This window comes from Tricharina praecox (genome assembly GCF_024521635.1).
Source record: "Tricharina praecox strain CBS 144465 chromosome Unknown BZA05scaffold_1, whole genome shotgun sequence".
In the NCBI taxonomy this organism is placed as follows: domain Eukaryota; kingdom Fungi; phylum Ascomycota; class Pezizomycetes; order Pezizales; family Pyronemataceae; genus Tricharina; species Tricharina praecox.
This window is the reverse complement of record NW_026250403.1, coordinates 3079802-3095716: the sequence shown is the minus strand read 5'-3', so window position 1 is coordinate 3095716 and position 15915 is coordinate 3079802. Positions and strand designations below refer to the sequence as shown.

Below are 15915 nucleotides of genomic sequence, written 5' to 3'. Positions count from 1 at the left end.
ATTCCCATACCAGGTTTTGTGCGGTGGAGAGCTCACTCAAATGATGGATTTTCGATGCTCTAGGAAGTCGCAATTTCCTTCGATACGGGGCACATGCTTTCAAAGCGCAGGCGAGAGCTAGAACCGGGTACGCTACATCTGCTTACATGGGGCAGTATCTCGAGCTCCCAAGTGAAGGGGCGCGGTAACCTGCAGGCTGCAGTCAGTGAGGTGGACTGAACGTTGTTTTGCGCGGTTGTCGCGGCAAAGGCATCTTGGACTCTTGGAGGATAGCTGTCGGTGCCAAGAGACGAATTAACGGCTTCAACAATTCGCACTAATTACTAAGGGCTCCGCTGTGTTATGAATCCGCTGATGAGCGGACAGACCGCCCCTTCGTCTACTGTTGCTCTCCCACTCCCACACACTTTGATGCCCCCTGCAATTGCTAACCCGACACTCACCCCCCAAACTGCTTCGTCCCCCCCTACCCTACCACACAGCTAGTCGACCTGAAAGAGAGCCTCGCCTGCTGCCTGCCCTCCTCTCTTTCTCTCTTTCCCTCCTATCTAATCCTCTTCACTTCCGCTTCCTCCCTCTTCCCCTCCCCCTCCTCCTCCTCCCAAGCACCGACACACCCGCTACGAGGACGGATCCAACTTCATCCCAAACGAACTCGCCGATAAATTGTACTGCGAGCAAACGGGAGAAGGTACGCACAAAGTGTTACGGTTACCGGCGGTGGCCTAATCAAACGCAAGCACGCAAGGAGGAAACAAACACACAAGCTAATTTCGACAGCAGTATTGAAGGTAACGCCACACGTACGCAGCAAACCGCTCGAACACGCTACACCCACTGCACGGAAACGGAACAAAGCAGACGATAGTCCAACGGGAGCCGTTACCACGAACACCAACATCGTACCATACCAGCGATGCAGCCTCCTTCCGCTGCCTCTACTTCGTCTTTCAATCCCTTCCTTCCCAACATCCCCGCTGCTCCGTCGTCCTCTACCTTTGGTGCGGAGCCTGGCTTGAGGACTCAGCACAGTTTTAGCAGCAAGGTGGATGAGGGCTACAGCGGCGAAGAGACACACACTCCTGGCGCGTCGGAGGATCCATCGGGTGGCATGAGGGATAGATTTGGCGACGTTAAAATTCCTGCGTGGATGACGGGGTTGAGCGATGCTTTGAGGGAAGGTCAGTAGTAGCGATGCGATGAGTAGTCGCAGATTCCCCTCCCTCGTCGCCAACAGGATGTGGAGATTGCTGATGCGGTTGCACATTCCCCCCCACAGAGTACGCCTACAAGCTTGTACGAACCCTACCGACGTCGCACATCGCCTCTCTGGTCGACCGACTTGTACCCATCCTACACCTCGATTTCGTTCAGCTCCTACCTTCGGAACTTTCGCTGCAGATCCTTTCGTACCTGCCGCCGAAATCGCTGCTGGATGCGTCGCTTGCTTCGCGAACCTGGCGCAAGTTCGCTCTCGAGCCCAGATTGTGGAAAGACCTTTACAGGCGCCAAGGATGGGAAGCGAACGAAGATGAGATTAGGCACTTTGAGACGGAGGTTCGGACTCGTCATGAGACTGAGATACGGCAGCAGATGGAGTCGAAGAGGAAGGCGGAGGAGAACCGGAAGGAGGAGAGGAAGGCGAAGGAGGCGCGACGATCTAGAGTGGTGGGCGACAACGGAGGCAGTCAGCCGATGGATATATCTCAAGACTGGGGGAACGACGTTATCGAACCGAATGGGTCAGACGCGATAGATGTGGCTTACGGGGCGGCTACGGATGCCGATGAGAAACCGATCGTATACCCCGGTGTGGGATCAGACGACGAAGAGATGTATCCCACGCCACAGCGCCGCCCGATGGCTACGACGCAAGGCTACTCGGAGCCTCCGTTGGCAATCCAGCCAACTCTGACAACTCCTGGATACGGATATCCCCGCCTCAATTGGGCGTTCCTATTCAAGAACCGAAGAAAATTGGAAGAGAACTGGATCACCAACAATTGCACACCCTTCCAGATCCCACATACAAACTATTCGCACGAAGGACACAGTGAGTGCATTTACACGATTCAGTACTCGCCGAAGTGGCTTTGCTCCGGCTCTAGGGACAGGACGATCCGGGTGTGGAACGTTAAGACGCGGAGACTTCGTGGAGAGCCACTACGCGGCCATGCCGGGAGCGTCCTTTGCCTCCAGTTTGACGAGCACCCCGATGAGGATGTCATCATCTCGGGATCCTCGGATGCGAGTGTCATCGTCTGGCGATTCTCGACCGGTGAAAAACTGCAGACGATACCACAGGCTCACGAAGAATCGGTTCTCAACCTTCGATTCTCCAAGAAGTGGCTGGTGACGTGCAGCAAGGACAAATTGATCAAGATCTGGAACAGACGGCCGTTGGAGACTTCGAACCCAGACTATCCCTGGAACAGCAAATTATTGTTCGGACCCCAGGGTGCGCCTCCGAACCACCCCCACCATCCTCAGTACCAGCCCTCGTGGCACGTCCAAGATCCTTCGTCGTCTAGTGGTTTGAACCTTCAGAACCCTTTCAACACTAGCTTCAACAGCAACAGGAGCAAGTTCACACCCAAGCCTCTTTCTGCGTATTCCGCCGTTCAGGCCCTCAAGGGTCACGTCGCAGCGGTCAACGCAATCCAGTTGAATGGCGATGAGATTGTCTCGGCATCCGGCGATCGCGTTATCAAGCTTTGGAACCTGAGGACGGGAACGTGCGAGAAGACTTTTGTTGGACACCAGAAAGGAATCGCTTGCATTCAGTTCGACGGCAGGACCATTGTGTCCGGCTCGAGCGACCAGACCATCCGTGTCTTCGACCGAGACACACAAGCGGAGATTGCAACTCTGCGTGGGCACACCTCCCTTGTGCGGACCGTGCAGGCGACCAGGAACAAGATCGTGAGTGGTAGTTACGACGAGAGTGTTAGGATCTGGAGAAGGGATGAGGATACTGGTGATTGGAATCCCGACCACATTCTTCGACAGGCCATCACACCGCTTCCGACAGCGCCTGGTCCCGGTGGTGCTGGCCCTGCGAACCATGCCCAGCTGCAGATGGCCGCGCTCCAGAATTTCCAGGCTGCCGCGGCGGGAGGAAATCCGGGTGCCGTGCAGATGCATCAGGTTCAGCAGGTGGGCCAGCCTGGACTTGCCGGAGCCATCGTCGCTGCTCAATTGCTAGGACAAGACAATCACGTTCACAACCAGACAGCTCCACAACAGCAGCAGCAGCCCCCGCAGCAGCCTCCACAGCAGGTTCAGCAACAGGCTGCCGTTATTGCTGCGGCTGCGGCTGCGGCACCCGCACAGGCTGGAGGGCTACATAGAGTGTTCAAACTCCAGTTCGACGCCAGATGGATCATCTGCTGTTCACAGGACACAAGGATCGTGGGATGGGATTACGCGGCGGACGATGAGAGTGTTATCGAGGCCAGTCGGTTCTTCCGGGGTGGTAATTAGATGTACTGCTCAATACCTGTGATTTTCCCCACCTACTGCTTATAGTTCTTGCTACTACAGTTAATGCTGTCACTTTATTACTTGCCTTCTGTTTCTGCTTCTGTTTTCGATGGGGTGGGTGTTTGCTTCCTATCGCTGTCAGACGGTTGATTTTTCTTTCGCATTGGGGTTAGTGGCTGGGAGGGCGAATGGCCTTTTTTCCGTCTACTTTCTTCAAAAGCCCATTTGATTTCTCGGGGCGTCTGTGTCTTCTACATTTAATACCTTGGGGTGTTGTCGATCTCTTATTCACAGTTTCGTCTCCTTTGTCATCCGTGTTGTTTTCTTCCATTGTCTGTCTGTTTTCCTTTTTCTTTTGAGAATGCGAGCTTTGGATGGGTATCTTGTTTTTAGTTGAGGCTGAAGTGGTGGGAGAGGTGGCTGACTCCTAGCTGGGAGAATTTACCGTATTTTACCTCTGGGTCTTGTCCTTGATTGAGATGCAAATGAATGGGTGGTGCCACTGGAGTTGCTGGGATGTAAGGGGCAACAACTGGGGGGCGGCCCCAAATTTGTGGCTGAAGATGAATATGGACATGTCATAATTGAGATCTCACGATCGGTGTGGTATGGTTATTCTTTCACCCTGGGTACTCCATTCCCATTTCCGGGGGGAGATGGAGATGGAACGAGATGATATGGCGAGTGCAGGTTCATGATTCATGGCTTGCAGATTGGAGCAGCTGACTTTTGGCTTTCTGGAAGCGGTCCCGCCTTTTTCTCCGGGAGAAGGCAGGAAGTACTTTGCGAGTCTGGATCGTAGACAGAGCACCAGCAATTTCGCCTGCCTAGTCGCGGGCTGCCATCTGACCGACTACTCTAGCGATGGCGTCTCTCGCTTGATCACGGGAAGTGCCGCACCCCACATTCATCTGACTACGCCCCGCATTAACTACTACGCAGCAGCCACCATCTCGCACGCGTCGAAGAGAACAATACCAAGCTCCCCCCTTCCCATGCAGATCCGCAACCCCAAGCGTACACGAACCCGCTTCCGGCATCAGCAGCGCACCACCATGTCGTCCAGCTCCTCGCCTCCACGGATCGAAGAACTTTCTATATCATCTCCCACTCCTCCAGACCTCTCAGATGTGTACCCCTTCAACCCGTCAAACCGCTACATTCCGCCCCCCATGGCGCCCCGTACACCCTCGCTCTTCAGCTCGCTCCCGGTGCTCCGCGACCTCTACTCGACGCCCACGCAGATCGAGCAGGACTCCGTCGTATCCCGCATCCTGCCGCTGCTCTCTTCTCCGCTGCCGAGACTGAAGCGGCAAGAGCATATCGAGTTCCTCGAGGGCGCGTTCGAAGAGAAGCTGCCGGACTACATGACCGTGCTGGACGCTTCCCGGCCCTGGATTGTGTACTGGTGCATCACGGGGCTGTCGCTGCTGGGCGTGGACGTGAGCGTATACCGGGAGCGGCAAGTCCTCCTTCCCGCGGGCTCGGCCGCCGCCGCATGCTAACAACCCCCCGCAGAGTGATATCGACATTCACGCCTTTGCAACACCCGCGCGGCGGCTTCGGCGGCGGCCATGGGCAGCTCGCGCACCTCGCCCCAACCTACGCCGCCGTGCTATCCCTCGCCTCCGTCGGCGCGTCCACCCTCGACATGATCAACCGGCGGACTTTACTCTCGTGGCTACACACCCTTAAGTCCCCGAACGGCAGTTTCTCCGTTTGCGCGGGCGGTGAAACCGACGTGCGCGGGGTATACTGCGCGTTGACGATCATCTCTCTCCTCCGCCTCCCCACCGACGCGGGACTACTCACCAACACCAGCACCTACCTCTCCGCCTGCCAAACGTACGAAGGCGGCTTCGCCGCCACCCCCAACGGCAACGAGGCGCACGGGGGGTACACGTTTTGCGCGCTCGCGGCGCTGCTGATCCTCCACCCGCCCGACCAGCTCGCCGCAACCATATCCCTCGCCAACCTCACGCGCTGGCTCTCAGCGCGGCAGTACGCGCCCGAGGGCGGCCTCTCCGGGCGCACCAACAAGCTGGTCGACGGCTGCTACAGCACGTGGATTGGCGCGTGCTGGCCGCTGGTTGAGGCGTGCGTTGCCAGTAGCGGGGGTGGCGGGGATGGCGGGGATGGCGCAGCGGACCTGTGCCTCTGGAGCCGAGAGGGCCTCGTGAGATATGTGCTTGCGGCTACCCAGGCGCCCCATGGTGGCTTGAGGGATAAGCCCGGCAAGGGTCCGGACTTTTATCATACCGCGTATATTCTGCTCGGGTATAGTGCCGCGATACATATGCACTCGTATCAAGACGATGGGAACGGGAACGGGCCAAAGGCTGCCGAGGCAGATGTGGATACACTCGCGGAGAGATTTGGGGGTACACTGAAGATTTCGACCTCTCCCGCTAGTACTACTACAGAGGAGCAGGAGCAGAAGTGGAAGCAGGATGAGCAGCAGGAAGGGGAGCAGCAGCAGGAGCAAGAGCAGACGCAAGAGCAGCAGCAGAAGCAGCAGAAGCAGGAGCAGCAGGATGGGCAGCAGCAGGAGCAGGAGCCAGCGCAAGAGCAGGATGTGCAGCAAGAACAGGATGGCCTCCCGCTGCTAAGCGCATTCAACTGGAAAGTCGGCGAAGTCATTGACGGCCTTGTAGCGGACCACAAGGGCTGGCCGGATGTTCGGTGGGATGAGGATGCGCCGACGTGGGATCTGGGGCTGCCTGGCGACAGGGTTCGGCCGTGTCATTTGGTGTTTAACATTCGTACCGACTTTGTAGACGATGTTGTGCGCTGGGGTGAAAAGCTGGTGCAGGGGGAGGGTGGTGGAATTTAAAGCGTGTGAAGGAGGAAGGAGGAGGAGGAGGTTCGGTCGAGTGATGTATGATGCGCGAGCGGCGAAGAGGGAGGATGGGGAATCAGAGAGGCCATCATCGATTGAACAGAGTACAGATCAGATAAGAAGTGAGGAGTGATCGAAATCCAAATTACCCTTTGTTGCTATCCATTGCCATCCCAGCCCTTCCCAATAATAAGTACAGTACACCATCCCACTACTACTACTACTACGTACAGCATATACACTCCCCCCCACCCCCATTCCCTCGCATTCTAAAGATCCCATACGACAAAGATTACATACAAGTCAACAAGCTACAAAGGAAAACCCATAACTGCGTGAATGAGGTGAGTGAGGTGAGTGAGTGAGAGGAGATGAAGAAGCAGCCAGCCGTGGAGAAAAGTCGGAGTGGACCAAGTGGAAAAGGGGGCATGATCAGACATGAATAGAATCGAAGAGAAAAGAGAAATAAAAAAAAAAAAAAGGGACAAGATACCACCCGCTACCCATTTTTGGAATGAAATAAAGTCAACATATGAAAGGATATCCCCAGCAACGCCAGACAAGACGAGAGATTGAAGAGAAAGGAAAGAAGACCAGCTAATATAAAAGTCCCCACACCACCAGGCCGCCGATGTAAATTATGGTGCCTATGGTCAGAAGCACTGCCGAGCTCTTCAACAGGCCCGCTCTGTTTCGACGCGTCAGTGTTTTGTCACTCGATGCGATGGAGGATGACCTTACCTGCTTGCGCTCCCGCCGAACCACTCGACCGTGTTCCACCCCTTCCGTACGGCCAACACCCCCAGGACGAGAACACACCAGCACTGGAGATGGCCCTGGAACACAAGTACGGGCGCCCAAGCAAACCACATCGAGTGTCCCAGGTGTCGCAGCAGTGCTGCTGCTCGCCACATTATGGCAAGGTACACCGGAAGTCGGTCGACCGAGAGGCCATACACGCGTCTTCGGACGCTGTGATGGCGTACAGGCGCCGGTGCCGGTACTGGAAGCGGCGCGGTTGGTGTTGGCAGCTGGGTCTCATTATTTTCGGACAAAGCAGGCGCGAGTGCGGGAAAGTGTGTGTGGTTGTATGACGCCGAGTAAGATGGGAACGAGGGATATATGCGTCGGCGAGGGCTGTGGGGGCGCTCGATGGGTGTGGGCGCTTCATCACTGTCGGAGGCGTCGACGTCATCCTCGTGAACCACTACCAGCCCACCGTCTTCCGAATCCGATGAGAGCACATGGTCCGTATCACCTGCGACGGAGCTGAGGGCGACAAGCGCTGTTGGTTCGCCCAAAGTGCTGAAGGATGCCTGTCGGTGGGGAAGGTGTTCGTGGTGCGGATGATCCTGTTCGGGATCGTATGGGAGCGACGAGCTCAATAGCGGCGTTTGCGTCTCAGAATACCCTCTTCTGGTGCCATCGCACGAGCTGCGACTGCTGAGTCCAGACTCGGACTCGGAGTCGGACCCTTCGTCGTCGCCATAGTCGTTATCCGATATTCCGTCGTGCCGGGGCGGAACGGCAAAAGTTGCACGAGGCGTCGTCTCTCCCCGCTCCATTTCCACCGCCTTACCGAAAGCCTTCGGGGTTGTCGGAGTGGCGGAACAGTTCCGGATCGACTCGTCGCATGCAGTGGTGGAGCCCGAGCCTTCGAGGACAAACTGGATCGTTAGTTCGGGGCGCTCACGAGCTCGCGGACTGCTACCCAGGTCCCGACGCTTGTGTTGGATGGTTTCGAAGAAGGTGCGGCGCTCCGCGGGTTCATGATCGCTGCCGGCATCGCTCTGCACCATCGTCGAATAGTCGCTGCGTGTGCGTTTTCCCAGAAGCTGCCGCCGCGGTGAGTTGCGGCTCTCATCTATATTGCGCCGGCTGTATCCCGAATGGGGGTAATGATTATACGAATGATGGAGCTCGTCAGGGTGTGTCGGACGGACGGTGTACCATGCCAACTGCGACAAAACACAATCAGTCTCCGATCAGACACCCAGGGGAATCCCCGGCGCCGCCTCACAACATACCACAGTCTCGACCGCGCTCCAGATCCACCCCATCAAATACACCGCCTCCCAGATACTCGGGCGCGCGACCGCGAAGGTCTCCTCCTCCCCAGCCAGCCCGACGTACGACAAACCCCACAGCTCCCCTCGTCCCCTAAAACCGCCCTTGCCGCCAATCGCCTTGATCAAGAGCCGGACCAACCCCCAGCGCCAGACCTCCTCCACCACGCCCAACGCAAACAACACACCCTTCTCGATCCTCGCCGCGAGTCTAGTCCTCCTCGGATCCTTCGGGAGCGGAACCATGCCCGCCAACCTGCGCAACACATGCACGCCGACGAAACCGACGACGCCGATCGGGATCGCGTCCTTGAGGTGCAAGCGCCGCATCAGCGGCTCCCTCTCACTGCCATCCGAGGAATGGGACTGCAGCAGTTCATGCTGCGGATTCCCGAGATGTTCCGGCGGCGGCGCAAAGAACAGTGGCAGGAGCAGTAGCGCGTGGAGGCCGACGAGCACCGGCGGGAGTATGAACTTGTGGACAAGGGGTTTCATACGTTCCCGTCACGGCCTCCTTCCGGGCGGGTTGGGAGGCAATTGCGGAAGTCGTCGGGGGCGTGCGGTTTTGTGATGCGATGCGATTTCAGCGGTTGCGATATGTCGGGGGTGGTGTGTGTTGGTATGTGCGTGTGTCGGAGTGCGTCTGTGGAATTTTATATATACTCGTATATGTGGGTGCTTCGATGGGGTGCGCTGGGGGGCTTGGTGGGGGTGGACTGGATATATATTGTGGTTCTACCGCGGCATTGCAGTAGGGTGGACTCTGCAGTTATGTATGTATCCAGGTTGATATCCCCCAAGGCAAGACCAACTACTTCGCTGCAAGTGCTGATTCGAATTTAGATGTGCGCCAGGATGAATCGGAGGGGTGCTCGAAAAGGACTGGCTCGTGCTGGGGGGGAGGGATGGGTTGTGTGGGGTGGGGAGGAGAATTCGATGGAGGATATTGATTGATGGCAGGGTGGGAGGAGAATTCGACGGAGGGTATGATTGATCGCAGGGTGGAGTCCGTCTTGCGAGCGAGATATTTACCGGCGCTCGCTGTTTCTCTCAACGAACGACGGACGGAGGACTCTCTTCCAATGGAGACTTTGGCGACGGATCTGCAGACGGATAAGTACTCCAATATGACCTGCCGACGACGAAACGCTTGAGGGGCTTCCTATTCAGGAATGGGATGGGGATACGGAGGGAGACGGAGAAGGAGACGGAGAAGGAGAAGAGGAGGAGGAGGAGGAGGAGGAGGAGGAGAAGGGTAGAAGACAAGTTAAGAGGGAGCGGAAGAAAAGGAGAGACCGGATGAAGCGCAATGGAGACAGCAGCGCTCAACGGAGAATTAAAGCAAGCAGAGTGAATGAGATGTGCGAGTTGACAGTTAACGAGCAGGCAGACAGGCAGGCAAGATCCAGCAAGGCAAGGCGAGCACGGGTCGGTCAGATCGGATCGAGCAAGACGAAACGGCGGGCGGGAAGCAAGTGGAGAAAGCACCCCCGATAATGAATGTTATTTAAATAAATAAAGAAAGACTAAAAGATTAAGAGAAAGCAGAAGGGCACCCTGTCAAATCGATATCGCATGAACTCGGCAGCGTGCAGATCTAGAGTACTCCAACTTCGAGGCCGTCCGCACGGAGCTGGAGCTGATCCTGTGCGGAAGAGTCAAGACTCGTGCTCGGCCGTCAATATTAGGCGATTTTTGTTTTCTTTTTTTTCTTTTTTCGCAAATGCAGGTTTCTACTCTATGGTAGGTGAAGCACTCTATGGGTGATGGGGGATGGGTAGTGGCGGCGGTGATAGTGGTGGTGGTGGTGGTGGTGGTGGTGGTGGTGGTGGTGGTGGTGGTTTGCGCACCTGGCGGCGGCGGCGGTTGTGGTTGTCGTGGAAGGATGAAATCGGGTCGGGTGTGGAGTGAGCGAGTGAGTGAATGGACAGAACTCACGTTTGGTGACGGGGTTGATGAAGATTATGAAGATCAATTCGATTGATTGCCCACGATGGCTGGATGAATGGACGGGGGAAGGTGGCAGACATGAGGGAAGGTGCTTTATTCTTTTTTTTTCCTTTTTCCTTTTTTTTCTTCCTAGTGTGATCTTTTGCGTTTCCCCTTCCTGTGCGGGCTGCAGCTCTGCTCTGCTCTGCTCTGCTCTGCTCTGCTCTGCTCTGCTCTGCTCTGCTCTGCTCTGCTCTGCTCTGCTCTGCTCTGCTCTGCTTCATTCTGTCTGCTCCGCTGCTCTGATCTGCTCCATTCTACTCCATCCTGTCTGCTCCGCTGCTCTGATCTGCTCCATTCTACCCCATTCTGTCTGCTCCGCTCCATTCTGTCTGCTCCGCTCCACTCTTCTCTGCTCAGCTCCGATCTGCCTGCTTCCTCGAAGCTCCCCGGGTTCGAGTTGCAGCTAACTCTCTACTCTAGCCATCCTCTCCGCACCAGAGACAGCTTAACGCGTCCGACTATTGCAAGGACGGGGGGAGGCCGCTGTCGTTGGTGGTGGTGGCTGCACACCTTCCCTCCCCCTCCCCCCCCCCCCCCCCGCGAGAAGGTGGGTGGTGTTGGGTTGGTTGGCTCTCGCCCTCGATTCCCTCTCTATTTCTTATTTTATTTTTCTCATTCGTTTTTCGTCCTCCATCCATCCTTCCCTCTTCGAGTCGGTCGGTCGTAGACTCGTGTGTATGCTGATGCATGCATGCATGCACGTCTCCACAGGTTTTGACCCCACACACAACCGGACAAACCCCTGCAGGTGTGGTGAGGAAGATGAGGTGAGTGGTCGCCGGTCCTGCGAGGACGGACGGCTTCGACTGCCTCCGCTGACGCCGCCGCCGCCCACCGACGTCGACGTCGGCTCAGGATCAGGATATGGATCAGGATCTAGAGGTGCACGGGAAACGGTGCGGTATGTACGGGCGTGGGGATGCGCCGTGAGACCTGCTAGGCGTATTTGCCTACCACGGGTCGATGTGTGCGGAGGGGCGTGTAGGAATTCCGGGCGTGTGAGAAGCCGCAGAGTGGGCGTGCCGAACGATGTCTGCCCACTCGCCTGAAACGAGTTCGGTATGTGCCTACTCAACTTCCTACCTACCGGTATCGTGGCACGGCAGCACTCGTGATTCTGCATACTCTACAGTGCGCCCAGGTCAGGCCGGGAACGATAGTGTGCTCAGCAGCAGCAGCAGCAGCAGCAGCAGCAGCAATTGGAAGCCACCGACGCGGACGGACAGAACATTATTCGGGATCTGCCTCTCCCGGCCGTGGAAGACGAGAAGCCCTCTCTCCGTCTCCCGGCTGTCCACCTCGCTCCGCTGGCCGTTCCGACCGTGCAGCTCTCGCCGACACTGCATCACTCCATCACTCCATCTTCCCCAATCACCCATGTCTCCCCCGTCTCCCCCGTCTCCCTCTAACAGTCTAACTATCTTTTCACGATCAATAGCTCTCAATCCCCCCCCACCGCCCGTTCGCTTGCTCTACTGCCGTTGGCGAAACATGCCCGACTAGAAACTAGTGTGAGCCAGCCCCCACGCGGTCCATCCCTGCCCTCTGTCTCGCCAGCCAAAGAAGTGACCTCCTCAGAGATGCATGCTGCTAGGCCCACACCAGCCTAGAGCCGAAAACCCGCTCACTATGTATGTGGATACACCAACATCTGCCTGAAACGAAACGCCGTCGACGGCTATGTAGAAAGTGATATCACCACCACCACCACCACCACCACCACCACCACCACCACCACTAGAGAACAGAGATCCCGGAGCCGGAGAGACGAGAGACGAGAGACGAGAGGGCGAGCGTCGGCGTTAGCCCTGCGTGTAACGGGGGGAGACCGTGGTGCATATGGACGATACTTAGTACGAAGGGTGCAGTCCACACGACCAATCAAGATACGGGCCTCGACAGTGTGGCCGACCACTATATCCACCGGCCGGTAACTAAGCAACCTACTCTACCCACTAGCTATCCGTCCCCCCCGTCGCACCCCGTCCTCCCGTGCCAACCCTCCTCTCGCCAACTCTCCCCTCGCCAAACGCGCTCAGCCCCAACCAACCAGCATCGCTGCATCGGCAAAGTAGCGCCTCACCCACCCACTCCCCCTCTCCCGTACTAGAGTAATCAAGCTTCTTCGAGTGTCAGACTGCGATGGCGACGGCGGCGGCGGTCGGTCGGTGCCTCTGAATTCGAACTGCTGGATTTGGATGTAGAGTATGGATGGATGTAGATATGTAGAGTAAACAAGTGCTGTTTGGAGGGCGAGGATCCGGCTCCATGTAGACAGGAGGGCACTAGGGCACTATGGAAGCGATGTTACGCGGGTTCTGTGATACCGTACCGTACCGGTACCCACGATAAGGCCTGTGGCGCGGAAAGGTAAAGGTGCACTGGCCGGTAGAGTGTGTACCTAGAAGGTCAAACGATTGCGATAAAACAAACAGTGCAAGTGAAGTCGCCCCCCGGAGTCCTCGACTGGTCACTGAAGTGGTGCGTGTGACAGTCTTCTGGCGAGAAGGAGTCGTCGTCGGAGGAGAAGCAGGAGGAGGAGCCTAGGAGGAGGAGGAGGGAGATGCCTCGGTGCATTTGGATCCTCAGGATCACTTGCTTCGTACCATCCGCCACCGCTTCCAGCACCGCTTCCAGCCAGCCAAAGCGCCATTAGAGTACGGTACTCGTCTCGGCTATATGGTACCGGTATGGAAGAAGAACAAGAAGAACAAGACGAAGGAGATTCGCCACAAACAGGTTACAGGACACTACTACCTGTAGGCTGTAGTACGATCGCATGACGGCGGCACGTGTGTACTCGCAGGCAGCGGCAACCATCCACCCAAGGGCCAAGCAGGATTCTCGCAGCGGCAAGCAGCCATCCATCCACCCCGGGCCCTAGTTATCGCAGGCAGAGGATAGGACCCATCCATCCATCCATCCATCCATCCATCCATCCATCCATCCCCTACGTACACAACAGTCATGGTTGACCACTGACTGACTGATCTGATCTGATGTAATCTCCTCAGCCGCGCGCAACCCCCCTCCCCCTCCCCCGAGAGGTTCGAAGTGTCTGCCCGTCCGTTCGTTTGCTGCTCCATGTCTTCCCCCCACGAGGGGCCAGACCCGACCCCCCTAGCTCCACTTGTTCGAATTCTTGAATCTTGACGCCTTTCGATGCAGCGATGCGGCGAGGCTGCGATTGGAATTTAGGCGTCCGGGTTGATGAAGACACCCACACACACACCCACACTCGACACACACACTCGACACACACACACACTCGACACACACATCCCCCGGTAGGTATGTGGGTAGTTTGAGTAGGTTCAAGACGTCACATCCATACATCCATAGATATATTCCGTTATGATATCGAGCATAGAGCGTACCCTGGTGGCCAACTTCCCATGGTGTATCCATACTCCATACCTACCGTATGCATATCATGTATGCATCCACAGCTATCGTATGCATCCCGTGCATCCCGTGCATATCATTGAGTACGGTACCGTATGATATGTATCTCAGCATGTATCAGCCTCCGAGACTCGAGGTCAGATCAAACCGGCGCCCGCACCCTGCATACCGTACTTACCCACCTGCCCACCTGCCCCACTCTGCTCCACTCTGCTCCACTCTGCTCCACTCATACGATCACGTCCAACTCCATAATTTGCACTTGCCTCACTTGCACTTACCTATCATACTGTCCCCACTTGCACTTGCACTTGAACTGGAACTGGAACTGGAACTGGAACTGGAAGATGTTGCACACTTGCACTGGATTATGAAGATCTTACCCGGACGCCGCGGGCGAGGTTGCAGGTTGTAGGTTGCAAGATGTAAGTTGCAACCGCTGCATCCATGAGGGGCGCGGTTGTGGTCACAAAAGACAGACAGAACCAGCGGCCCTCCCAACCCTCAAGCCCCCCAAACCCTCAAACCTCGAATCTTGCCCCCCGGCTACCGGAAAAGCAGACGATGATGCTACCTACTGCCTGTACCGTGCATACCGGTATGTATGCACCCCGCAACCGCAACCGAAACCGCTGGGGGCGATCGTGCAACCCAGCCCAGGCCCCGGCCCTGGCTACATAATGCCTGGCGCCTGCGGGGAAAAATAAGAAGTTAAGAGCCGACCGGATCGGATGATGATCGCAGACTTGCAGACTCGTAAGTTGCAGCTTATATCAACGGCGCATGGGGAGGAGGGGGGGGGGGGGGGGGGGGCGACGGGGGGAGTGTTACGTAGGGCACATGGTGGCTGCTGACTGGAAGGTGAGAGAGGTGAGAGAGCGTCGAAAGAGGAGGCAGAAGAAGAGTGGAGAGTGGGCCAAGGGAGTACAAACAAACGGATGGGTGGTGGTGGATGGTAGTACCATTACGAAATACGTAATACACTCTCCGTGCCCACGGGCAACGGCAACAGGCAACGGACGCACATATGAGGCGATTAAGCGATCTATGGGGCGATGGAGGGGGGCGATCTATGAGGCGATGAGGCGATGGAGGGAGGCAAACAAACGAATGCCAAACGTTCTTGCAAAACCTTTCCTGGTCTCCGCACGCACGCACGCATCCGTCGAGTATGTATTGCGGTATCAAAGCGCCGGGGGGAGGGGGGGGCGATCATTATTGCAAGACGCAGCGGCAGGTACCCGTCCACAGCAGTGCCTGGCATCTTGCTGTGCGCGTTTCATCTTCGGCTTTTATTTCCACTCCCTCTCGGCAGATACCGGTATAGACTGCCCACGCCACTCGGCTCGCTGCATACCGTGCCATACCGTACCGCATCCTCTCTGTCTTCGGTAATCCACAGCACAGCACAAACCATCACTCGTCCCATCCCGTCCCGTCCCCGGCCGGCCGGACAAAGTGCCGAATCCCCGAGATGACAATGATAACGGGGCTGTCTTATCTTATCTCGATATTGAAAGAAAAGAAAAAGCACCCAGCACCCAGCATTCTGCACCCAGCAACAAAATCCCCCCGCGCAACATCGCGTGCTCCATACATCCCATCAGCATGTATCATGTGTGTAGAGTAGTAATAGTAGCCACACTCTTAAAAACGTCCTGCAAAACATCCATCGCGATGATTCACTTCAGCTGCCTCCGCCCTCCGAGGGTCCGACAGTTCCGGCAGTTCCGACAGTTCCGATGGTTCCGTCCGATGTTTCAATGCTCACCCACTCTCCGCCGACGCCGACGATAGCAAGACGCACACACACCATGACGGAGTATATCATAGATATAAGTATCGGCGAGCATCGGCGAGCATCGGTGGAGAGGATCCAAGTGTGTACACACCTAGGATACCGCTAGTATATCTACTAGCGAGTAGACCGCCCGGTGATCTGAAACCGCACGAACCAGTGGAGCCTGGGACGCACGATAGAGTTTTTTAGTTTTGTTGTTGTTTTCTAGCTTTTAGTTTTTAGTTTTGTTGTTGTTTTCTAGCTTTTAGTTTTTAGTTTTGTTGTTGTTTTCTAGCTTTTAGTTTTTAGTTTTTTTGTTGTTGCTACATATTGTTGCTAGGGCGGAACGG

General features: G+C 56.3%; 3 protein-coding genes across 3 annotated transcripts; 2 read left to right on the top strand and 1 right to left on the bottom strand.

The window, feature by feature from the left end:
• Positions 1-655: 655 nt before the first annotated feature.
• On the top strand, positions 656-3577 carry BZA05DRAFT_23767 (WD40-repeat-containing domain protein). Its single transcript, XM_051479876.1, has 3 exons — positions 656-691; positions 784-1181; positions 1280-3577. Exons 2-3 carry the CDS (start codon positions 917-919, stop codon positions 3481-3483), a joined length of 2469 nt encoding a protein of 822 aa, XP_051344800.1. The 5' UTR covers positions 656-691; positions 784-916; the 3' UTR covers positions 3484-3577.
• Positions 3578-4071: 494 nt separating this feature from the next.
• BZA05DRAFT_470370 (terpenoid cyclases/protein prenyltransferase alpha-alpha toroid) lies at positions 4072-6468 on the top strand. The gene is made up of 3 exons (XM_051487894.1): positions 4072-4163; positions 4228-4945; positions 5002-6468. Exons 2-3 carry the CDS (start codon positions 4479-4481, stop codon positions 6314-6316), a joined length of 1782 nt encoding a protein of 593 aa, XP_051344799.1. The 5' UTR covers positions 4072-4163; positions 4228-4478; the 3' UTR covers positions 6317-6468.
• BZA05DRAFT_23715 (uncharacterized protein) lies at positions 6443-9112 on the bottom strand. Its single transcript, XM_051479872.1, has 3 exons — positions 8350-9112; positions 7064-8280; positions 6443-7010 (listed from the first exon to the last, which is right to left on the bottom strand). Exons 1-3 carry the CDS (start codon positions 8881-8883, stop codon positions 6920-6922), a joined length of 1842 nt encoding a protein of 613 aa, XP_051344798.1. The 5' UTR covers positions 8884-9112; the 3' UTR covers positions 6443-6919.
• Positions 9113-15915: the final 6803 nt, after the last annotated feature.

Bases quoted from the DNA above. Each gene is read 5' to 3' on its own strand.
- BZA05DRAFT_470370 (XM_051487894.1), top strand. From the start codon at position 4,479: ATGCAGATCCGCAACCCCAAGCGTACACGAACCCGCTTCCGGCATCAG. The intron at 4,946-5,001 runs GCAAGTCCTCCT...AACCCCCCGCAG, and splicing joins GTGAGCGTATACCGGGAGCG to AGTGATATCGACATTCACGC.
- BZA05DRAFT_23715 (XM_051479872.1), bottom strand. From the start codon at position 8,883: ATGAAACCCCTTGTCCACAAGTTCATACTCCCGCCGGTGCTCGTCGGC. The intron at 8,281-8,349 runs GTATGTTGTGAG...GTTTTGTCGCAG, and splicing joins GGAGCGCGGTCGAGACTGTG to TTGGCATGGTACACCGTCCG. The intron at 7,011-7,063 runs GTAAGGTCATCC...GCGTCGAAACAG, and splicing joins TTCGGCGGGAGCGCAAGCAG to AGCGGGCCTGTTGAAGAGCT.
- BZA05DRAFT_23767 (XM_051479876.1), top strand. From the start codon at position 917: ATGCAGCCTCCTTCCGCTGCCTCTACTTCGTCTTTCAATCCCTTCCTT. The intron at 1,182-1,279 runs GTCAGTAGTAGC...TCCCCCCCACAG, and splicing joins GAGCGATGCTTTGAGGGAAG to AGTACGCCTACAAGCTTGTA.